This window comes from Oryzias melastigma, linkage group LG19 (assembly GCF_002922805.2).
Source record: "Oryzias melastigma strain HK-1 linkage group LG19, ASM292280v2, whole genome shotgun sequence".
NCBI lineage: Eukaryota > Metazoa > Chordata > Actinopteri > Beloniformes > Adrianichthyidae > Oryzias > Oryzias melastigma.
Window position 1 is genome coordinate 8353570 of NC_050530.1, and position 24309 is coordinate 8377878.

The 24309-nt window shown below is 37.0% G+C and overlaps 4 protein-coding genes across 5 annotated transcripts in view; 2 read left to right on the forward strand and 2 right to left on the reverse strand.

Annotated features, from left to right (window-relative positions):
• Positions 1–6: 6 nt before the first annotated feature.
• On the reverse strand, positions 7–3443 carry LOC112153882 (zinc finger protein 23). The gene is made up of 3 exons (XM_024284338.2): positions 3174–3443; positions 2545–2735; positions 7–1126 (listed from the first exon to the last, which is right to left on the reverse strand). The coding sequence occupies exons 1-3, from the start codon at positions 3191–3193 to the stop codon at positions 222–224; spliced, it is 1116 nt and encodes a 371-aa protein (XP_024140106.1). The 5' UTR covers positions 3194–3443; the 3' UTR covers positions 7–221.
• A 656-nt stretch (positions 3444–4099) lies between these two features.
• On the reverse strand, positions 4100–9782 carry pkmyt1 (protein kinase, membrane associated tyrosine/threonine 1). Its single transcript, XM_024285138.2, has 8 exons — positions 9644–9782; positions 7909–8317; positions 6401–6638; positions 6033–6312; positions 5846–5952; positions 5540–5712; positions 4796–5013; positions 4100–4719 (listed from the first exon to the last, which is right to left on the reverse strand). Exons 2-8 carry the CDS (start codon positions 8278–8280, stop codon positions 4410–4412), a joined length of 1698 nt encoding a protein of 565 aa, XP_024140906.1. The 5' UTR covers positions 8281–8317; positions 9644–9782; the 3' UTR covers positions 4100–4409.
• A 9-nt stretch (positions 9783–9791) lies between these two features.
• On the forward strand, positions 9792–16026 carry LOC112154292 (elongin-B). The gene is made up of 4 exons (XM_024285139.2): positions 9792–9928; positions 11790–11924; positions 12039–12147; positions 14826–16026. The coding sequence occupies exons 1-4, from the start codon at positions 9926–9928 to the stop codon at positions 14936–14938; spliced, it is 360 nt and encodes a 119-aa protein (XP_024140907.1). The 5' UTR covers positions 9792–9925; the 3' UTR covers positions 14939–16026.
• A 3781-nt stretch (positions 16027–19807) lies between these two features.
• The window catches only part of LOC112154631 (transforming growth factor beta-1-induced transcript 1 protein), a 12839-nt gene continuing 8337 nt past the window's right edge, over positions 19808–24309 (forward strand). The window contains exons 1-4 of one of the 2 annotated variants that reach the window (XM_024285729.2): positions 19808–20044; positions 23569–23619; positions 23826–23974; positions 24047–24102. In XM_024285729.2, the coding sequence (XP_024141497.1) occupies positions 20032–20044; positions 23569–23619; positions 23826–23974; positions 24047–24102 (269 nt within the window). In that variant the 5' untranslated portion in view covers positions 19808–20031. The remainder of the gene's footprint in view (positions 20045–23568; positions 23620–23825; positions 23975–24046; positions 24103–24309) is intronic. The other variant, XM_024285730.2, reaches the window with a different exon arrangement.

Below are 24309 nucleotides of genomic sequence, written 5' to 3' on the forward strand. Positions count from 1 at the left end.
TGAAAAATGTGTTTCAATAATGTTTGTGTTATATATGTTTTAAGAACCAATAACATAACAAGGATTTGATAATCGGTTCATGTCAAGCAGTTATAGCTTCATAAAAATGCATCAAAAGTCTCTGTAACTTTGCCTTATTGCTCTAATATATCCGTCTTCAATGTAACCTTTATAATCTAAAGTTATAGAGACTCGCTAAACGTGGTCCATAGTTAAAGGAATTACTTAAATCCCTTCTGCTGCTCCCTCCACGTCTGCTGTAACTTCAAAGTCTCTCCAATGTGGATCCTCTTGTGTCTCTTCAGGTTTTCTCCGCGGCTGAAGCTTTTCCCGCACTGGTTGCAGTAGTAGGGCTTTTCGCCCGTGTGGACCCGCTTGTGTTTTTTCAGGTCTCCCGCCTGACTGAAGCTCCTCCCACACTGCGCGCAGCGGTACGGCTTTTCCCCCGTGTGACAGCGCTGGTGGATTCTCAAGTTCCCGATCCGGCTGAACGTCTTCCCGCACACGGGGCACAGGTGGAAGTCGCTGCTTCTGAGGAGCTCCGGCCTGATTTGTCTCCTGTCAAATTCAGCTCTGATGGATTTGGCGCAACCCTGTTTCGCGTGATTTAAATCGGCAAGCGCGTAACTGTAAGTTTCTGCGCTTTCTTGTGACCTTGAAGCCTCAGCGGTGATGAGAGGACGAGAGGAGTTGCAGCTCAAATCCACACATCCGTTGTACTGATGAGTAGATGTTTGCTCTGACGTACAATCAGTTTGTTCCGTTTCCGTCTTGATAGAAGCCATAGGAATCCCAAGCAAAGAGCTAGAGTACGTGTCGGATGCATTTTTGGAAATAATCGTACTAACTTCCTTGTGTAATCTATCAGGAGAGGATAAAGCCTCCCTTAAATGAGTTTCTACTGCTTGTTGTGCTTTGCAAAGCTCAACTTGGAAATGATGATCGCTGAGAATCTCCAGTTTTTGGACGTTTTGATTCACGCCACAATCGGGTTCATGGAAACTTGGAAGCTGCTGCTCGCCGAGGACGGATTCTGTGATATTCCTTTGGACTGGGCTCAAATCCTGCCTGTGAGGCTTTGTTTCCACTTTGTTTTCTGGCGATGGCTCATCGATGGACAGATGAGCTGCAAAGTAGAATTATATTAATGGCGATTCAGTCCCATTACATCATAGCATGCAGTACGGTGGCCCAGAGGTTCAAATCACACCAAGAAATCGCTCAGCGTAAAAACAGATTAAAACTAAAATTTAAAAAAGGCAAAACAAATACTACTTTTTTACATTTTCTGTAAAAAACAGAAAAAACAAAAGTAATTTCTAGAGATCAAAATGTTAAAAAAATAAAAGAAAAAAGAAAAAGTGTTTTTTTTTACCTTTATTTATCCAGGAAAGAGATAAAAACAACAACAACAAAAAAATTTCAACTGTGGTCTAACAAACGGCAAAACCTTTTGAGAAAGGAAAAATAAAAACAGGATACACATACAAACAATCAGTAATAAAACAGAAATTACCCAAGACAATCAGTAAAGCCATTAAATTATTAAAATCTTTGAAATTATACAAATTTCTTTAATGGCACGTGTCCGGGTGATTATATCCGGCCCTCCAGGTCATTTTATTTTATTATCTTACACTCATTTCTAACTTGTATCATTTTGACAAAATGTATTTTCATGAAGAGTAAAATATTGAAAGTTACTTAAGGTTGAAGTTGATTTATTCTGGAATAATATTCCTGCCTGTTTTTTAAGTTAAGTTATGTTAAAAAGTTACATCTTTAAAGTTTAAAAATTTTCATTTTTGTGTATTCAATAAATGTTTATCCTGTTCGGCCCGTGACCTGAGGTGGGTTTTGGATTTTGGCCCCTGTGTGATTGAGATTGACACCCCTGCTTTAAGATGATCATTAAAATTCGTTTTAAAAAACTATTTTGAATAAAATTGTCAGTTATTTTTGTAATTGATTCTAGTCTCTGGGTTCTGAAGAATGCGAGGATAAAGAACCCAATGAGGAGTTTGTTTCAGGGATTATAAGAAGAATCTGTTTTGCAGAGCGGGTGTTGCACACGGGGGATGAAGTGTGCTAAAGTTGATTCAAACAAGGAAAAACCAAGAAGATATTTGTAAATCAAAAGCAACCACTGAATTCTACGTTTGTCCATAATTTCAATATTTGGTATGATACTGAATGTGCTCTGTACTAATCAAAAAACTTTTATTTGTTGAAGATGCATTTGAAAAAATTCAAATGTCATCATCCAATCAGTGATGTCCCACAATATCGACTTTTCTTGTTTCTTATTGTTTTTTTTTATTATTATTATTATTTAACATTTCTTTTTGATTTCTGGAAATTACTTTGGTTTTTCTGAAACATTTCATTTTTTTAAATTGTGTTTTGGTTTCTAGATTTTTTTTTTATTTATAAAATGTATATTTGTCATAAAAAACATTATTATTATGATTCTTTAATTGCTGCAATCTTTTGAAAAAATGTCATTTGCACTTCAGTGTAGTAGCTAACTAAGCTTTTACCCACCTGTGGTTTCCTTGGATATCACGCTCTGGAGCTCCTGCAGTTGTCTCTTCAGACTTGCATTTTCCCTCTGGGTCCGGACAGTTTTTTGCTGATACTCTGATACAGTCTCCTTCACCAGCTCCAGAACCTCCTGCACTGCTTGAGTCAATAGTTTGGCCACACGATCGTTCAAACGCTCAATTTTCGACATCCTGAAATTAAAGGTAAGACACGTAATAACTCCAGAATCAGATACCTGACAGTCAATTATGCAAATAAAATATGTCAGAAAAGGATTTACTAAAAGAGGAATCAGTCTTACTTTGATCTTTATTTATTCTCAAAAATGAAAAAAATTGTGACAAAATATTTTCTAAAATATAAGATCAGGTGTTTTATATATATATATATATATATATATATATATATAATCTTTTGGCAAAACAAACAAACAAAAAACCTAAAGGTAATGATGAAGCAAATGTACCAAATTCAATTAATCAATCTGAATGACTGGCAAAAATTCACCAGAACAAGACAAAAATCTGTTTTTCCAACTTCTATTAAAACAAAATTAAAATGCGTTTTATAACCACCTGATATTTTATTTCATAACAGCCTAAGACGTTTTAAAGTTGAGTAATACCAACCTGCAGGCTGCTAACTCCATTCCCCACCTCACTTTAAATGGTCAGCAGATGTTAGCCGCATTAGCTATCCGAGCAATGTCTTTCCTTTAAAACGTCGAGGGTCAAAAACAGCGGCTGCGCGATAACTGTGTTAATAAACTTGATAAGATTTAGCTATTAAAGATATTAAAGCGATAAACTCTAACTAAACGTCACAGTTTTTAGAATATTAGAAGAACAACACCGAAAACCTTGAACGCAACAAAACAGCTGGCAACTCCCGGAAGTACAAGGTCGATGTCAACAGTGGCCTTCAAAATAAAAGTCAATATTCTATTATTACGCTTTAATCGTGCTTTTCTGTCATAATTCATGCAGTTTTTAGTCTGACAGTTTGTTTATCCACTTGTATCTTTACATTTTTGTGCTTAACATGTCTTGCACATGATGTAAATTCAATATATGTATAAAAACAAATTGCCAAAAACTTATTTTTCTGAAGAAATTTGTTTCACTTATTGTACAATTTACATGCAAGTATATTTTCTGTGCTGGCAAGAATCATTAAAGGTAGTATTTTTGTAACTCAAAACTTTCAGCTCCTAACATCTTCTAAGTCAGTTGCATAAATTAGACTTTTTTTGAAAATCACTATTTAAGTATTCTCTGTTGAGGATCTGTACAGAATCAGTCAATAAATTAATTTCAAATATATATATTTATACTCAGTAAACTCAAGAAGCAAAGCGCAGTTTATTACTGCCACCTACTGGTTGGGATAGATTTTTTTTTCTAGTTTAGAGTGAACTTTACTATGACCTAGATTTTCTATTTTTATTTTAAAAGAAGGGTATTAAATAAATTGACTTGAGTGAACAAGATACATAAGACTTTGTTTTTAGGTGATTTACGGTATAAACACAAAATGTCCCACAAGACAAATTAAATTTAATTTCACCTCCAAATTTATGCTTTTATTCTCTCTGGGTTAATGCAAACCATTCCAGAACAAATCACGCCATGCTCATTTAACATCAAACAGCAACTGCAAGGTTTGATTGCATGGTCAAACCTGGACTCAGAATTCACGTTTTTTAAATACATATTAAAACAAGCAGTGGCAACACTATTACAAAAAATAAGCAGTAAACAAACTATGTACAAAGCAAATAACTTGACATCATCTGGCAGTTGTAGCAGAAAAAAATACTTCTTATATTAGTGTAAAATAGCTTTTTTTTTTTTCAACACATGGATTTATTCGGCTGTGATTTCCTCAAACAGAGAAAGCAAGTTCTTTGGCTCCAAGCTGGATCGGGGTGAGGCGTCTGCCCGGATCCAGTTCTGACCGCAGAGCCTTGTGGACTTGGTGGACGATGGACTCCTGCGGCGCTCTCCGTGAAGCGGGCTCTTGTTGGACGAATGGATGCTGGATGGGGTCAGACCCAAATTACAGGACCAGTCCCCAATAGTCGAGTGAGTGGGTGTGCTGACGACACTCCCGTGTTTATGTGGCGAGCCCGAGAGGGGCGTGGACGTGCTTTCCAGGGAGAGTCTGGATGTGACCCTGAGGAGAAGTGCATGAAGAGGGAGTTAAAGGAGGAATAAACCCAAACAGCTGCAGGCAATGTGAAGAAATCTACCTGCGTGAAAAGGTGGGAGAAAGTTCTGGATCTGTGTCCTGAAAAACCGCTGAATCATTCTGTGGACTGCAGGGGTCAGCGTGGACAGTAGTGAGGGAAAGTGTTAGATCTCCCTCCCAACTGTCACGAGGAGGCGTACAGGGCGTGGGCTCGGTCCAGCGGGGCAAGAAGGGCAAGTTGAAAGGCGAAAGGAGTCTGTACCCAAAGTACACCACCGACTATCGTAAAGAAGAAGAAAAACAAAAGAAAATCTAGTAATTCTGGATCGACTGGTTGTTTTTAAAGATCCACTCCAATAAAAATAGTGTTTTGAACATGTTCTTGTGGCATTTTTATGATGATGGAGGACATAATGCTATAGCATGATCGCCACCTAGTGGCCAAACTGAAACGTCCTCCAGGAGAAGCAGAACAATGTTTTTCAATGCTAATGATCTGAACATTTTTGTTAGAATTTCTCCTTTTGAGAAACCATGTAACTGTATGATTATTTCACTGATACATTTTACATTATGTGAAGTGTATCAGATTAATATAAATATATTCAAAACATATAATAGATTGTTAATGTATTTCTAAATAAACGTGTATAAATGTGTAAACTCAAAGTTAAATTGAATTGAAGAATCAGAAAAAATCAGAATCTAATTGGTTCAGACTCGTGTGAATCAAATCGTTTCTGGAAATTATAATTGATACTCAGCACTACTTTAAATAGTGTAAAATAAACTATGTCGCCCTTACTTGACACAGGGACACCAGTGTCAGCATAGCCTCAGCAAACATGAGACTCCAGCGCCTCTTCCATCTGTGTTTCCTAACAGAGGGAAGGGATAGAAGGTCGGAGGCGGTGGGTCTCTGAGACGGCTCCGGAGCCAGCATCATCCGCAAGACTGACTGGAGTTCAGTGGACAAGCCTGCGAGATAAGAGATTCACAATAATTTACAGAAAAATACTGGTTTATAATTGTGGGTAAACAGTAAAAGCAGAGGTCTATTATTAATTTGAGTATAGTTAACGTTTTCAAAGGTTATAAGAGTCGACCTCACCGTTTGCAAACTCTGAGGGGAGATGGCCCTGTCTGAGTTGCTGCCATCCTTCACCCCCGTTTGGAACCTCAATATTACAAGCAAGCTCCAGAATGGAAACACCCAAACTACAAAAAAAGAAGAGAAAAGTTACAGTCTACTGTAAGTCCAATATTTTACAGTGTAAATAATCTCTCTGCGTGTGCACCTGAAGACATCTGCAGCAGGTCCATACTCTCCCCTCAGCAGCTCAGGCGCCATGTACCGAGGATCTCCTTCCTGGAAATCCTCCTTTGTCTTCAAATACGGCGACTGAGGGTTTGAGTGGTTGAGCTCCAGTAAAAGCCCAAAGTCCCCCAGCTTGAGTCGACCTGAATCTGTGATGAGAACGTTGGCGGGTTTGAGGTCCAGATGCACAAAACCAAGAGAGTGCAAGTGTTCCAGTGCTGAGAGGAGGTCGCACAAGTACGCCCATGCTGCAGGCTCGTCTGCATCAACACACACAAAAAAAAGAAGCACAATCAAGGTTTGTGAGTTTGGAAAGAAAACAGGCTTTGCAGACTTTTAGCCACAGACCAGTGCCTGGAGGTTTGTTCTCAGCGTGAAGCAGCAAGCTGGTGCTGCACAGCTCCGTCTGGATGTAGAGTCGCCCGGCTTCCTCCCAGGCCGCCACAAAATCCAGGATGTGGGAATGAGGACAGATGCGCTCGTGGTTCATGGCCTCCCTCACACTTCTGTTCCTCTCATTTTTGCCCCGAAAGCGATGAGTGGAGCGCTTGACTGCGTACAGGCGGCCATCTTTTTTACTTTGCACCTGGAACACACAGATCCACACAGCTGATCAAAAAGACATTTTATCTAAATTAAACAGTGGCAGCTTAAGTTACTGAGTAAATAAATGTAGTTTTGCTCATTCCGGCTTTCTTTCAACCACATTTATTAATATTATCAATAGGAGTGGGTTTAATTTAAAATATATAATCAGGTATTTGATTGTAAATCAATCTTTTATCTATAAAAATAAATTATTCAAATGTTCTTTTCCCTCATCAGTCCCTGAACTCACCGGTGAGTTTACCAATCACATCGTCTGTTTACAATGACGCAGGAATGAAACCGACTCCTCCCCCATAGCATTGTTTTCATTAAAATATAACCTGAAGGTATTTTTTTTCTTTTTTTAAGTTTTTTGCTTTGAAATATTTGGTTTGAAACAAACATACCAATAGTTATAACACATAATTATGATACGCCCTGGAACTTTATGTATGGTTCAGTGGAACATTCCCATTTTTCACATTGTTTTGACCTCTTCTTTGCATATTTTTTTATAAATTTTTATTTTGTCTCTACATGCTTAATATTTTGTTATAAAACACAAAAACTGTCAGATGAATTTTTTTGGTAATTTTTTAAGTTAAAAAAAGACTAAATCTACCACTTTAAAAGGTGCAGCTTTCCCATTTTTCACATTGTTTTGACCTTTTCTTTGCTCCGTTTTCAGATTTATACATTTTTATTTTGTATCTATATGTTTGATATTCTGTTATAAAACATAAAAACTGCAGAATCTATTTTTTAGGTCTTATTTTAAGTAATAAAAGACGAAATCTACCACTTGGAATTTGGCTTTCATTAGTATTTTGGGCATTTTTTTCTCCGTGTGTTAAAAAAAGGGAAACTAGGGTTGTACTTAAAAAAAAAAAGATTTTAAGCACAAAAAGCAGTTTTTAAATATGCGAAATGAGCAAATTCTGTAAAGTAGAAAAAAAATCTCAAAGATTAAAGGCAGAAACTTGCTTTCAGTTACTTTAAAAGGAAATAAACTACAATATTTTTAAAGAAAGCTCCATCTTTGTTCAGTTTATATCACTAGTTGTGAAAAAGAAGTTTTCTCAACCAATTTAAATCTTTAAAATAAGTCAATATCAAATCAATTTTTGACTTTGTGAATCAAAATCATGCATTTTGGCAGTTATACCCTGCCATACTTATCAGAGGAAAAAAAGACATTTAAAATTTTTAACACTGACAAGAAGAAACAATAACAAGTGCATAACTCTCATACATTTTCTTGCTTTTACCTTGTAAACTTCTCCAAAGCAGCCTCTTCCCACAAGGCCCAAATTAGTGAAGCACTGGTTGAAATAAGACAGATGTTTACTTGGATCGTAGACAGAATTAGGAGGAGATGTACTGAGCGAATTCGACAGTGGTGTCCATGGCGATTCCTGCTGGGGGAACACTCTGCTCAGAGAAGGACATCCTTTGGTCGGTGTCAGCGGCGGTAGAGAATGGGAGAGTTCGGCGGGAAAAGAGCATGAGGAGTTGGACCCGGATGACGAGGTAAACGGGTGCCTGCGCTTTTTTAGTGAGAAGGATTGTTCTGCCAGGGAGAAGTAGGTTGGAAGAGGGAGAGGTGCCTTGGACACGGTAGCTTGAACTGCCACCGACATAGCTTGAGGACTTCTTTTGATTTCAGATGACACACAGCTGTAAAATAAGAAAAATAGACATTTTTTCACTCCAAAAATCTCAAATAGGTGGGATTAAGGAACTGAAATGTTTTAAAAAATGTTTGTTTATGTGTAAATTGCTGGGTAAAAGGAAGCAAGCAGAGCAAAACTACAACGTATACAGACTCTATTGTCTTTTTTTTCTGCAGATCCTAAATTTTACAGGGTGTCTACAGATAAGTAAGACCATATGTACAAATAAAATTATCAAGTTTAGTTTAGCAAACATACACGCAAACACTAAATCCTGTAAGAACAAGCCAAAAATAATAAAGCGGCGTTCAGCAGTTCTTGTAGTATAATTAGAAAATGTTGTGTCATCAAACAAACCACACCAGAAAAAAATATTTTACATGCGATCTAGGGCTTTGATCCCCATCGTGCCAAGTTTAGATAAAGATTCCCCACTAACCAGTTAGTAACCACAAAAAGTAATCTATATTTTAAGTAATTTCTCCATTAATTTATGCTAATTAGCTACCTGAGGTTAATCGACTCACCATCAGTTCACAACAAACACTACCTGGAACTGTTTTTTTTACTGACAGAAACTACAACACTGACAAGAAAAAAATATAAAGACCCTATAATCAGAATTTAAGACAATGTATTGCTTTTTAAGGCCTTATTTTTGCAAAAATCAATTTAAGACCCTTTATTGAGATATATATATATCTATGGCAGATACCCTTTTTTTTACATTTTGTAAAACAGGTTGTAATGGATTTTTCTGATCCCTTGATTGCAGTGAAAGCTGCAGGAAAACAGGTCTAACTAACTTTAAAACATGGACAGACAAACAGGTCAGACTGGTCAAGGACCTAAAGCCTTTGTTTTTCAAGGTCAGTTTCGTAAGGATTCAAACAAAACATGTCCAAAAATTATTCTAAAAAAAATAAAATGCATAAATACACTTAAAAAAAATTAACCAAAAATAGAAAAAATAGTAATTTAAGAATAAATACTTGTTTATGATGTGTTTTTAATCCGTTTGAACTTAAATATGAAACTAAGGCCCAGTTTAAAGGCTTTTTTTTAACTGTGTAGTCTAAGTGCTTGCAAGTAAAAACAAACATTAATTTTGAGACTTGACATCAGTCTTACGTAATTTTAATCAAAAATTAAATTAATCCCACTAATTGAATGTATTTATTTTGTAAAATAATACAACACATATCTTGGCCTTTTTTTGCTCGTTTCTAACACTATATTTGCCCTCTTTGCTGTCATTTTAGCTAGCAAAGGGGCGGGCCGTCAAAACAACAGGATAAAAACATGATGTTGCAGCGGCTGAATAACTTACTGTCAGCGACGCTTCGGCAGTAACCAGAGTTAATCCTTCAAAAGCTTCCAAACCGACCATAGTCCACTCACTGTAACGGTTTTCGAACAAGAAAATACCACATAGTTGAGCTCCCTCGTCGGAGTGCACGCTCGGCAGGTTTGCGCCAAATTCTAAAAACGTTTACGCAGCCTTACGTGATCACGTTCGTGACGTTGCGCAACTTCCGTTCGCGGTGCAGTCTGGGTCACGGCTACACAACTCACAGGCTGGCGTAACTTGGGGGCTAGCTGAACGTTTGAAATGGTAACTTATTTCAAGTTTGTCGATTAGTTTGTGAGGTTAGCGCATACTTACGGGAGCTACCGTGTCGTTGGGCCGTCTGCCTGTTTATTTCACTGTGATTAAAGTGTCAGTTTCACTTTGTTTTTGTTAGCCAGTTAAAAGCTAGCTGCGGTGTTAGCTTAGCTTAGTTTAGCTCACTTTAGCTCATCTCGAAAGCGGGGTTAATGTTAGACACGAAAATGACCTAACTGGTCAGGCCAGCTGAACGCTGACTACATAAATGCAAATTAAGATGCCACTTTTAATTTGCGTCAACGTGTTTTATCTTTACTGTTTTGCTTATTTTAAAGAAATAACACAGATTGATTTATTATTTGAATGTAGTCACGTAATTCTTATTATTGTCTGTGTCATCTAAAGTAGCCTAGATACTTTTACTTTCAAAATAAATAATCGAGTTAAAGTTTAAAGTATCAGGGAAAAACAATTATATATTTAAGTACTGATTAAAAGTTTAACATAGATATTTTATAGTATAAATCAAATTGAATCAGGCAGTTAAATAAACAAAACATATCTGTAAATTATAATAGTATTTCTTCATTTAGCTGGAAAGGAAGGAAAATTCTTTTAATTTTTTTGTCAACAACTAGGCATTTACTGATATATGCAATATAATAGACACATCATTTTATTGCATACATTAGGATTTAGAATTGTATTTGAAACACATTTTGATCACACAAGATTGTCAAACCTCATTGGCAGAAATTGTAATGCTATTAAATTGATGCTATTAACTACCTCCTATTTGTATTATTTTATATATCTGCAAATATTGATGCTGTGCTAATATTATATTTCTCAAAAAACAGAAATACAAATGGTACCAACAAACAGTAACTAGACAAATTGTAGTTGAGTAAGATCAAAGATTCTATTATAAATTACTCAAAAGTAAGAATAGTTGTAGTTGTCTTAAAGATTTATACATATATAACTTTATAGCCAAGTTAATAATCTAAATTGGAGTGATTTTAGTACTTGGATTATTTTTTTTGGCTACAGCTTGTATTTAACTGTATGTATTTATTGGATTTATAAGTCTATTATCGAAAGCTTATCCTTCAGCTTTCAGTGATGTTTGACACCTGTCCACAATGTAATGATGAGTGACAAAGCATATTAAATTTTAAAATCTAAGAATTCATGATTTTGTTCCAATTTTCTTTAAATCACTAGTTAAGTTTGCTTCATTTATCATACAGTTAACACAATTATTTTGGAATAAACCATTTTTGGGATAAAAAGCTTGAATTGTGCTGAAGTGTAAATCAAATACAATTGCAAATTTTCTCACACAAAATAGAATAAATACATTTGCAATTACTCTTAGGGGTTTTTCAAAACTAAATAAAACCTAAAATTCAGAGAAAAAATACATTATTTGACAAATATGTTGGCGAAGGTTAAGGCTGGTTTATTAAAACAAAAACTAAACCATGCTGTAATTCTTAAGTTTCTTAATGCCAACATCTGCCAAAAGCTTTTCTACAGAAAAACAGAAGACATGTAACTACACGAGACAGAAAACAGGATGTCTAACTTAAGATAATCAAATACTTCAAAAAGCACTCAATAGATTGTTTATGTGCAGTAAAAGGGCAAAAACTTACCTGATCTTGATTTTCAGTATAAATACACACCGTGAAACTGGGGCCTCACGATCCTTCTGACTTTTTGGGTTTTAAGCAGGAGGTGCCAGACAAGTTACCTAAAAAAATGTTATTCTTCTATTTACAAACCAGAATAAGTGTCAGAAATCATATATATACATTATAAAGAACGAATTCTTGCAGTTAATCTTCCCACTATGTTTCAGGATGTGTTCTTAATGATTCGGCGTCACAAGACCACAATCTTCACAGATGCCAAAGAGTCCACCACTGTCTATGAGTTAAAACGAATTGTTGAAGGAATCCTGAAAAGAGCACCTGAAGACCAGCGGCTCTACAAAGTGAGTTCAGACGGATGTGCTGTCAATTCATGTGTTCAGCTAATATGTTTTCAACAACGTGTACAACTTGAGGGCTATTTTTTTATTTTGACAATTTCAACCTGTGCTCCATAGGATGATCAGTTGCTGGAGGACAGCAAAACTTTGGGGGACTGTGGATTTACTAATCAGACTGCCAGACCTCAAGCGCCGGCTACAGTGGGTCTAGCTTTCCGTACAAATGGTATGTGTTCTTTGTTTCAGATATCAGGCATGTTTTATTTCTGTGCAAAAAAGATGCTGATCTTATTAGTGGTTCCTTGTTCTACTTTTTTTTTTTAATTGAATGCTATTAGTTTTATTTATAACATTTTTTTCTTGTAATGATTTATCTGATCTTCTTTAAATCTTAAAAGACAAACATGTTTGTCATCTTTAATTTTAATTTTCACTTAGATTTTCTAAGTGTAAAGGTTTTGGATGAAGTCATTATTCACAAGTATGACATCCGGAGACTTTACTTATATTTGATTGCTATGAAAACACATCCACTAAACATCAATCAGTGCATTTAGAGAATGGAAGTTTTTACAGGTGTATACACCTGTAAATGTACCATCACATTATTAGTTAAGGTTGGATGCACCACATTTGTGACAGACTTCTAATCCATTGATTGATTGATTGATTGAAATAAATACAATTTGCCATTTCTGAATTTAATCTTCATCTTGTTTGGTTTGTCTTGTATTTTCAACTCAATACTCATTTTGAAATTTGTTGTCTTTTTTTAATTTTTAAGTATTTTCATACCAGAAAAGTCTATTTTTGTTCAGATCAAGAGCATGTGTGTTTTTTTTCTTGCTCGGGTCCATTTCAGCCCTCATTGTACTTTTTGTTAGAGGATTAAAAATGTTTTTTTAAAGAAACAGGTTTGTCACAATAGTGACCTGAAATCATGAGGGTGGGGCAATGCAGCTTTAGAAGACTATCATGGAGGTCTTTTGATCGTCAGTATATTTTATCCCCGGACACAGTTAAACATTTCTGAAAATATGTAAAAATTTTAAGTTAATTAATTCAAAGTCCGCTGGAACATGTCTGCTTGTTGTTTTTTTAATTTATCAAGATGACAGAGGAGTCGGGCTGCCACAAACTATTATTTTAATAGTTGACCAATCATCTATTTTTTTTCCAATTAGTCAACTAATCGGGTCATGAGTGGACTGAATGTAAAACACACATCTTAACAATCATTAGCTTTAAATGTGAAGTGTTTAAGCTATATGCTAACTGAAAATAAAGACAATTAGGACGATAGTTTATTAAACCTTCAATGAATCATTAATTTCCTTCATTGCATTGGACACTTTTGTCTTTTATACATTTTTTATGTTTCCCATTTTCAAGCTCCATTGGCGTGTTATTATGGTCCTCAAGCCTTCCTATAACTTCCTGTGACATCACTACCGACCCGGATTAGCAATACTGCGCAAGACAATGGCAGATGCGGCATTAGAAAGTGCTCACCGTAGTTTTTTGAGAATAAAAAAAGAAAACGTATCGACTAAATAATAAAATTAGTCATCGACTATTTTAACAGTCGACATAGCTAGCTGACTAATCGTGGCCGACCTGAAAGCGATGTGATGAAATCTGACCTCTAGGTCGGTTGGGTGGTCTCTGCCATGTTGTGGCTGCAATCAGATGACCTATCAGAAGCATCTTACTTATTCAAACCGTAGGCACTTTTTTTGTTTTTCTTCACCAGAACTTTTAATTGATACATTTCTGGTATTTTTACTTGAGCATTGTAATGTTTTTTTCTCTTTATAGACTCACTCCAATAAAAATCGGGTTTTTTAAATATTCTCATGGCATTTGTTTTCATGAAGAGGACATGTATTAAGAGCTATATATATATTAAATTATTATTAAAAATTAAGCTTAAAATTTCATTTCTGAATATTTTTATATTTAAATCATTGTGAATCAGGAGCAGACGAAAATTGTAGTTTGAAAAAGATTGTTTTTGTTAAGTAGAAAATACACTGGATGGCTCAAAACTGTACGACTGGGTAGCTCAGATATATTGCTTGGCAATTTTGTTGCACCACAATTGTAGAGGGATGATGGGAAATAAGGGTAGGCTTACTCCTCGTCAACGGTTTCACCCACAACTCAGAGGTGAATTTCTGATCAACTACTGCCGCTCTGCAGAAACTATGTCCTAGAAAATACATTTTTTCCCAAAACTTTGGGTACAATTAACATAATTATAACTAAAAGACCACTAGGAACTAGGGCTGCCACGATTAGGCGACTAATCGACGACTAATCGACTATTAAAATAGTCGACGACTAATTTAATAGTCGATTAGTTGTTATTTTATATTATATGTTTTAGCCTGTTTCTCAAATTAGCTAATATTTAAGCTACATGTTAGCTGCTTTGTCTAATTCAGGCTTTTTTTTGTTTTTTATGCTATTTTGTGTTCAGATACATGCTAGCTGTTTTGGCTAACCTAGGTTTTTTTAGGCTAATTTGGCCTTTAAGTAATATTTTAGCTGGCTATCAGCATCTTCAGCTATCGTCACCAGCAACCAAATTCAGCTTACATTCTATCTACGATAATGCTAATGTGAATATATCTAGTTTTTAGTTGCTTTAAAGCTAATTATGCTTAAGATGTGTGTTTTACATCCACTTTGTGTATGATGCGATTAGTCGACTAATCGTAAAAAATAATCGGTGATTAGTCGACTTTTTAAATAATCGTTTGTGGCAGCACTACTAGGAACGCATTTTAAATGGATGATTGGAGCTCTGGTCATTGTTATACTAAACTTGGAAAATACTACAACCATCTTGATTTAAACTGTATGTTTATGTCAATGTTTCTTTGTCTTTTTTGTCCCCAGATGAGATGTTCGAGCAGCTGCACATCGAGGCCTTCTCTAGCCCCCCAGAACTGCCCGATGTGATGAAGCCCCAGGACTCTGGTAGCACTGCCAATGAGCAGGCAGTGCAGTGATAGCGGGGGGGCCACTCGAGCGTCAGAGACGGGAGTTGGTCTGTGGATCAACTGCAGTGAAGAAGTAGCGGGGTGGTTTGATATGTAATATAACTTAATTTGATGGATGGAGGGGTATATCTATGTTGCATTCATGCTGTCACATCAATCCACCCCCCCTCACACACAGCCCTCCCTTATTCACAGAAACTTTTCTCCTTAAACTCTGGGTTTTCCATCACTTCCAGTCATGAATTTGCTGATTAGCACCAACAGGCTCAAAGCTCTGACTGAAGAAGAAGCTGGTTAAGAAAGTACGAGTGGGTGTGTTTATTTGATTTATTAGAATTATTAACATTAAAGATTTCGGAAAAGGTGGAGTCATAGTCGTCACAGTGCTCTAGAAGTGATGTGCATGGGTGAAAGTTCAGTGTTTGAATTAGCAAGCTGCATGAACAACTTCAAAACAAAAGCTTTATTTTCACATAAACAGACCTGCCACTGATTCATTTTCTGGGTCACAATCTGATTTTTTTTTTGTACATTTATAATTTGATTCCATACAAGGACAGAACTTCTTAAAAACCCCTTTTGTTTTTCCTCTTATATTTTATTTTCTGTCTTTGTTGGTGTGTGTTTTGTGCACTGAGACGAATGGCAGGTACTTCCCGGATAGCAGGACGACGTTTGCCTTTAGAAAATGTCTGTACAGCAAACACAAGAGGAGTGTTAACGTTTCATAATCCTTCATTTTGTAAATGTCTGCATAACTGTCCAACCCCTTCTCACACAAATGGCTTGTAACTGTAAGCTTACTGAATTAAAAAAAAAGTTTTGGTTGTTTTTTTCTTTTTTTTTTTTTTCCTTATTTTATTTGAAATGTAGGTCAAAGTATGTGCATGTCATAAGATTTATGTTAGAAAAAGGAAAATATAATGACGTACCATCCAAAGCAGGCACTGGATCAGATTGACTTATTTTTCAATTTTTGTCACATTTTTGATGTTCTTTGTCAGAAACGTCACAAAAAAAGCATTTGTTTATCTTAAGACAAGAGTCACTTTTTTCTGTTTTTCCAATAGAATCTAAATAAACAAGGAAACAAACTGTTCAACGCTCATTTAACTAGAAGTCAGAACACGTTACTAAAAACAGTTTAAAGGTTGTCCCATTTTTCAAACTGTAATGAGTTTTTTGCAAATACCACCACATACATAGTAAAACATTTAGGAAAAAAGTTTGCAGTAAACGTCCAACTATACCTCAATACATGTTTTTATTAATGCATTGATTTGTCTTGGGTAAAATCTACTCAATTATGTTTTGTCAGGTATTTTTGCCTTTTTCTGTTTTCTCTTGTTTGTATGTTAGAAATGGAAATATGCCAAATGTAATCAAATTTAAATTCTCAATTACATTTTTTTTTCAGTGGACAAAATTGGCCTCCTGTATAAGATATACAGCATCTAGCATTACCAGTGATTTTAGTAAGTGTGAATGCTGTGATCTGAAGATCCCAGAGCAGATAGCTGAGAATGATGCTGCTTATAGCTGAAAACAATGAAGCTGAAAGCTTGCCAAAACATTAGCAACATGCAAAATTAGCCACACAAAAAAGAAAACTGGAAAAAAAAATACAATTTTGCCTAAACAGCTAGTATAATGTTAAAATATTAGCCTAAAATCAGAATAAATATCTTATTTTGCCTAAAAACCTGGAAAAATGTCTAATTTTGCCAAAACAGCTAGCACGATGCTTTAATATTAGCCTAAAAAACATTAAGAAATGTCTAATTTTGCCAAAACAGTTAGCATAATGCTAAAATATTAACAAAAACCTGGAAAAATGTCAAATTTTGCCAAAACAGCTAGCACGATGCATAAATATAAATACAAAAAAGTACAAGCAGTAGGCAAAGTACCAAAATTGCTCAAAGGGTATTTGAGTTTTTACATGCCGAAAAACGTGCAGAAAGGAGCAGGAGAATCATTGGTGTGAATGATCCACAAATGAGATATATGTGCTTCTAAATGTATTATATTATTAAATGCAGTAAATGTTTAAATAAGGAGTTAAAGATTTTCTTTTAATGCTGCTTAAAAGTCTAGCAATCATTTTTTCTTGTCGTTGCTAAACACAAATGAGAGACGTCAGAGTTACTCTATTTCCAAACAGTTCTATTGTATGGAATGCTGATATTTAGTCTCCTTGATAGCATAAATGTTAACACTCATGATACAATATTTGGGCTACAACGACTCAAAAATGTAAATATTATAGTTTAATGTGTGAAGTCATTGTTTTCTATACAAAATACCATTGCAAGGAAGAGTTCGTGTTTGGAGCAACTATTATTTTCAAATAAAGGTGAGTATGGTTGACAAAATTAATACTCATTTGGTAAAAGTACTATAATATTATGTCAACTTAAAAAAGTGTACTTTGCATATTAACCTAAGTAAGGCTAAAAAAAAGGTACGTTTTTCATCAAACTTGTTTATATTCATTTAAAGTGGAACTTAAAATCTGATATTTTTGACTGTTATAGTTAAAACAGCACTTAAATGTTTTATATATATATATAATGTTTGTGGTCTTTTTTTTAAAGGCTAAATAATTATTAAATAATGCAACTGAGCTTCGAAGTTCTTTTATCAAGGAAAAATAAACTTAAAACATTTATTAACCTGCTTTAGGAAATGAAACACCATAATAATCATTTGACTACCAAAGAGAAACTTATGATTATCTCTGGGAAGAAATAATACTTGATTTATACAAGTGTAAATCATTTTCTTTAGACGAAGAGCTGTACCTGGTCCTATCCATCCTGGTCACACCATAAGAGAACATTTTCCTCTCTGCCTCTTGTCTCTTTCTCAACAACATGGCTACTCTTACAACTTTCCTGTTATTCTTGCTGACTCTCTCGTCACATATCACACCTGAAACCTTCCTCCACCAGTTCCAACCTGCTTGAAAACGTGCCTTTTCACCTCCTTCCCACATACTGTTGTTCTGGACTGTACTCAAAGTCTTCCACCTCCTGTCTGCTCTCACTACAAATCACAATGTCATCTGCAAACAGAGATTCCTGCCTAACCTCATCTGTCATTTTGCCCATTTTTTTGCAGCAGTCCACGCCATTCCATGCCATATAACACCACGCCAGATGGATTTTTCTGTAACCATATCAAGTATGCTTGGGTTTTTGTGGTGCTTTTGTCATGTTCAGTTTTCCTTGTCAGTCTCACTATGTTCAGGTTAATCATCCACAGCTGTCTTCATTTAGTTAATCAACCTCAGTGTCAGGTTTTTTGTTCATCATTGTCAGGTTTTCTGCTCTGTTCAGTCACCATTTTTGTTTCTCCATGGGTTTGGGTTAATTAATTCATTGTTTCGGTCACCACAGCCTGGTCTCCTGCGTTTGGGTCCTACGCCACCTTTTCCTGACACTCTCATATATGTCCTGAACTATGTTCTCTGACACCCCAGACTTCCTCGTACAAACCCACAACTTCTCTCTCTGTATCCAGTCATAAACTTTATTTAAAATATAACTGTTATTAACATATCCATTTATTAAAAAACATGGCAGAAATATCTTAAAATTCAGCAAATTAGCAAAAAAAAAACAATTAGTAGTTGCAGCCAGAAGGAACCAAAAAAAAGGACAATTGATTATGGAAAAACAAAATAATCACAAATATAGTAATGCAAGAGTCCAAAACATTTTTAAGGTCATATAGGAAAACAAGAATGAAAAAAACTAAACAAGATTGGAAAAAACTAGAGGTGAATTAATGAATTGATCTATTGTCCCACATATAAACTGATGACTTTACTTTAGTTACTGGATGCAATTGTAATTTAATTAACTTACATATTCCCCAAAGTTGCTGACTCAATTCAACCCAATTGGTCCTAGGCAAGTTGTTAATAAAAATTATCAATAAAAATGTTTGAAAATGTAATTATTTCTCACAATAATTAGTCCATACTGGAGTTTGAGACCATTTTCTATGAGTCTAATGTGTGAAAAAAATGAAATAAAAACCAAAATGTGTTACTGCGTGAAACTAAATAAATTGATTATATTTGAGCTTGGAAAATATAAATTGGTTTGAGGGACAATAGGTTTATTGTAGTGGACAACACACATGTGACGGTAGCAAAAAGTGATAAACCGAATGTGTGGAAACACTTAGAAACTTGCAAAGACATGTAACCATACAGTGTGATTTAGTGTTTTTATGTGGAAAAAAACAGTGTTGAACTTTATGAAACTAAAATCCTATTGGATTTACAATTAATTATTGTTTACTTTTTTTTGTACTTGATTATCTTGTGAGAAATATAATCTGGAAAACTTCACTGACACTGTTCAGTACCAGGTGTTTATCTGAGTCAGACTGATTGATTTTTTGTCTAAAGATGTCCTGGAACTATTTTAGATCAATAAATTTCAAATGAACCATGAACTCATTTTGTTAACCATAAATGATAAGAATTGAATAGTTAAAAGGAATTGTTCATACTATAAGTTTATACATGTGTTGTCAAAAATCTTTTAGTATTTTGACAGAAATATATGTTTTGGATTTATTAAAATCAATTAGAGTATCATGAACCTAAAAAAACACTTTCCTCATGTTTGTTTTCCCCTCAAAGACAGCCACAAGTCAAGGAAAAGGGCAAACTACGAGAATGGAATTTACCCCTTTTTTCAGATATTAGTTGGCTATTTTGATCTAATTCTGAATTTATAGCTGAGTTTTTCGTGAACAATTCTTCACCCCAAACATGGAGCAGGAATGTCGGCTGACGTCTGCGGGTGTGGAACCGCATTTTTATTCAGCAACGCCCTCTCCAGCCAGCCTGCGCTCCTGGTAGGCATTACACAGGAAGGGAGACGGAGAAGGAGACGGGACGCCCTCCTCCTCCTCTTCCTCCTCCTCCTCCTCTTCCTCCAGTTTCTTGGCGGATAACGGTTTTCAAGAAGTTGTCCAGACAAAAGACAGAGGGGCTGTCATCCGAGCTGCGTTCATGCAGCCTCCCCATGCCGTTCCTGCTGCGCTACACTCAGGAAAGAGCGGCCGGCTGAGCGCAGATCATGGAGGATTTGGGTGAGTGATCCAGCTGTTTCTCCGTCCATCTTTTTCCAACTACACGTTAGGATATCTTTGGAAGGATCTGTGGGAAGGGCTGCTGTGCCCAAGCAGAGGAAATAAGCTCTGTTGATCCTGGCAGGCGCACAGTAGGAGCTCCTTTCCCACAATAACACGTAGGCTTTGGGTTTTGTTTCATTTTTAGACAAAAGAGTCATAGAAAATGTTCTGTTTGGACTCATTATTGTGAGAAAAATGTGTTTTGCCCCTAAAAGCCACACATGACATGGACCGGTGCATTGCTTTACATTGGTTTCTCCAGCACCGCCTGCAAATCTAATCACTTCTCTGGAAATTAGATTTAAGGGAATCCATATCTGGCTAATCCATTATCAAGTCAGGGATGGAGAGAATACAACATAATCTATAACAGAGTGTCTCCCATTTTTTTCCCCATAAATGACTAAAATAAGCAACTATTTAAGGGGAAAAAAGCTTTTCCTGGGCTTGACGTCAGGCACTCAAGCACCATGGCAAAGATGAATATCTGGGCACATCTGGATCAGATCTGAGCCAGAGGGGGACTGGGTGAGTGTTAGGACCCACAGGCTGGGTTCATGCTGTTGTTTGGCCATGTTGTAAGTTTATGTGGCGAGACCTTCAGTGAGTGAGACCTCTTGTCGGAGAAGAGCCCTCGGCCAAGACAAACAAGTCGGCAAGCAGCTCTAAATATGGTCATAATTTCCAAGTTCAGCTCCTTATATGTGCTGTCTGTCCAAGTGTGTGTGTCTGGAAGAGAAACACACACAGGAAGACGGAGGGAAATATATCTACAGTATTTTCAACACGCTGTCGAAACAGACATGTGAATCATCTTTGGCAGAGGTGACCACAGTGCTGCTTACGTTCATGTTTGTCACTCTGAGTGAGTAATGTTCACAGAAAAGAGAACCACAATGAAGGCCAGAGGTTCTTCAGATGTTTGGGATCACTGTTTGACAGGAACTAACTAAAAGAGGAATAGAATTGTAGAGCCGGCTTGTCCAAAGTCTGGCCTATGGGACAAATGTATGGAAGAAAATAGACTCTTGATTTGTGTGTGTGTAATTCTTGACTTGTAATTTTTGTTTGCATGTTTGTGCTACACATTCTCACAAGTTGTCACATATTGACGCATGGTTAGGGACCTCTCCACGTCACTTTTTTACGCTTTTGGTGTCCCCAACTTGTCGTTTTTTTATATGCTGGCTGTTCCAATTAAATCAGGGGTCCGGTTGTTTTCGGACGCAGTACCGGATGCGGACAGAACATCGGGAAGCAGCCGGTACTAGTACCCTAACTCTAGTGCCGTTCCTAGGTGGAACTTAGAAACGCTGTTGGTACCAGTACCCTAACGTGGTAACCTAACCCTAGCCCGGTCCTAGACCAAACCTCAAGATGCGGCCAGTACTAGTACCCTAACTTGGTACACTAACCCTAGCCCGATAGACCCGACTTTGGAACATGGTTGGTACCAGTACCCTAACTGGGTACCCTAACCCAGTTCTAGACAAAACCTCAGGATGCGGCTGGTACCAGTACCCTAGCACTAACCCAGTCCTAGTTTTAACTTTGGAACATGGTCGGTACCAGTACCTTAACTCGGTACCCTAACCCAGTTCTAGACAAAACCTCAGGATGCGGCCGGTACCAGTACCCTAACAATAACCCAGTCCTAGATTGAACTTCTGAACGCTGTCGGTGCCAGTCCCTAAACTCAGTATCCTAACCCTAGCCCAGTCCTAGACAAAACCTCAGGATGTGGCAGGTACCAGTACCCTAACCTAGGACCCGAACCCTACCCATGTCGTAGAGCTGACTTCGGAATGCGGCTGCTACCAGTACCCTAACTTAGTACCCTAACTCTACCCCAGTCCTAGACCGAACCTCTGGTACCAGCACCCTATCTTGGTACCATAACCCTAAGCCTGGTCCGCGTCTAGTACAGCGTCCAAAACTGGTACCAATTCGTGTCCAGTATCGGGTTAAGGTTAGGGTTAGGTTACCGGTGCAGTCTGGATCATTACCGGTTTGCGGTCCAGAGGTTGGGGAGCACTGATTTAATGGGAACAGCCATCACGTCAAAAAACAAGTTGGGGACACCTCAAAACATACATTTTTGACGTGGAGGGGTCCTCAACCATGTGTCAAAACGTCACGACTTAGGAAGAAGAATGTGTTAGTTTGTGCCGTGGCTAGGCGCCAGCGCTCCAGGATGCAGCGAAAGTATGGAGCTTTTCCTGAAGCACTGGCGCCCAGCCAAGGTGATAGCCAGAGCAGCGCCAGGTTCTTCTCCACACCCAGGTAGCGGAGCGGGACGTTGGACTCACCCATTTTTTATTTATATAATTTTTGCTTCAAAGTTATTATAGATCAGAAGAGACAAAAAAAATTACACCAATGCGAGTAAAATTTTTATATCTTAAAATAAAGTTACTCTAAAAAGATGTTTAAAAAGTTTGGTAATTGTGTTATAGTTGCTATAAGGGATTGCTTTTTCTGGGATTACTAACTCATATACATCAGATAGTACTGGAAAACAAAATAATAAACAGTTATTTAGTTAACATTTGGAAGACACTGTAGTCTAAATGAAAAAAAAAAGCAAAAAAACAAATCCTAACCATGATACAGCCCCCACCGTGTTTCCAAGCTGAGATCCGTTTCAAATGTGCTTCCTTTTGGACTTACTTTTCTTAACCAAATAGAAAGTATGATCTATTTGAACTTACTGTTTTGAGGAACATAATGACACATAAGTTGACTCATATCTGTTGGATAGCTTTGAACTCCATGCGCCACACCAAAAGAAGCTGTTTCTCCCATGTTTTAAGGGTTACATTTGGCCCATTTTGCAGATTTTTATTTTTTTTTTTATTACACCTTGACTTTTTTATTTGCTTCTGACTCCTGGACTTTTAAATCTTGTCTTTTATTAACATATATCAAAGATTTGTGGTAAATTTAAAATTTTGAACTTCTCTGTTTCATTTGATTATATTTACTGTTTTATTAAATTTATTTGCTATACTAAATTGAAAATTTGAGTGGGTTTAGTGTTTGAATTTGCCTATCAATGGGCAAAAAAAGGAATAAATAAATGTGTTTTTCTGATGGTGGGCTGTTATCTCAGTAACGTACGTCGCTCCACACTTAAGGAATGTGACATCGTAGATCACACTTTGAAATGAAGCGCCCTGCTTTTGCACAAACACACATTTCCTGTTGGTGATGCCACGCTGCTGCAGGGACGTCTGCTTGATCAAGTTTGATTTGTGGACTGAGTGTGTGTGTGTGGATTCCTGGCTGAAGCTGGATATCGGGTGCCAAACACTCTTCCTCCTCTGCTTCCTCTGTGACTTTCCTGGGTGCTGACATTGATGTTCTAATAACCTCAGCGTGGGCCGTCTCCTGAGTTATTACGGCCTTCCTCACTGTCCCGCCCTCTGGCTGATTCATGTGTGTGCTCTGACTTGCTGCTGTATTGGTCTGTCTCTCTTTAGGAGGGCCTGAGCCACCTAACTACCCTCTAAGTCCTCGTATTGTTGTGTTTGGTATGTAACTGTCTGTCTACATTTGCTTTGCATCTTTTCTGTCGTTTTTGTAATACAATCCTGTTTACATCTGTCCAGCATGTGACTTTACATACTTTAAATTAATAACATTTCATTATCAGGTGGTAACATTTTTTTTATAGATTTCTTCATAACCCGAAGTGAGCAAAACTTTGATCAAATACTCTTTTTTTTCTCTCTTAAAGACGCCCTCCTTGCTGATTTGGAGAACAGCGGCGCTCCTCTTCCTCGATGTCCTGTCTTGCTCACCTCAGAACCTCCACAAAATGCGGATTCCTCCACCCAGGACATCAGCGAGACTCGGCCTCCTCCACCTGCCTACACCCCCCAGCAGGTGGGAACGGCGCTCCTTCCAGCTGTCATGCGGCTTTCTTTTACCGTCTTCAAACTCTCGTTTGTGTTTCAGACCGTTTCTGCTGCAATGAAGTCCTCACAGAACTCAAATCCTGACAAGTTATACAGGTAAATCCCATATTATTATTTTTTATTATCCTGTGTTCATGCACCATGACTTTAAAAAACTATCAAGAAAACTTAAGTAAAAAGGCACCAGGTCTGGTCTCTTGGGTGCCGGTCTCCTGGGCCTGGCGGTCTCCTCCCCACGCAGGGAGTGGGATCCCCGAGATTTAGCAGGGGATCAATCTACATCGGAGCCGGGGGGTGTCCAGG

Excerpts from the sequence above, each read along its gene's own strand:
- LOC112153882 (XM_024284338.2), bottom strand. The coding sequence starts at position 3,193 with ATGGAGTTAGCAGCCTGCAG. Across the intron at positions 2,736-3,173 it reads ATGGAGTTAGCAGCCTGCAG|GATGTCGAAAATTGAGCGTT; the intron begins GTTGGTATTACT and ends CTTTAATTTCAG. Across the intron at positions 1,127-2,544 it reads GATATCCAAGGAAACCACAG|CTCATCTGTCCATCGATGAG; the intron begins GTGGGTAAAAGC and ends TCTACTTTGCAG.
- pkmyt1 (XM_024285138.2), bottom strand. The coding sequence starts at position 8,280 with ATGTCGGTGGCAGTTCAAGCTACCGTGTCCAAGGCACCTCTCCCTCTT. Across the intron at positions 5,953-6,032 it reads CCTGCTGCAGATGTCTTCAG|TTTGGGTGTTTCCATTCTGG; the intron begins GTGCACACGCAG and ends CTTTTTTTGTAG. Across the intron at positions 5,014-5,539 it reads CACTGGTGTCCCTGTGTCAA|TCGGTGGTGTACTTTGGGTA; the intron begins GTAAGGGCGACA and ends TCTTTACGATAG.
- LOC112154292 (XM_024285139.2), top strand. Across the intron at positions 11,925-12,038 it reads AAGACCAGCGGCTCTACAAA|GATGATCAGTTGCTGGAGGA; the intron begins GTGAGTTCAGAC and ends TGTGCTCCATAG. Across the intron at positions 12,148-14,825 it reads TCTAGCTTTCCGTACAAATG|ATGAGATGTTCGAGCAGCTG; the intron begins GTATGTGTTCTT and ends TTTTGTCCCCAG.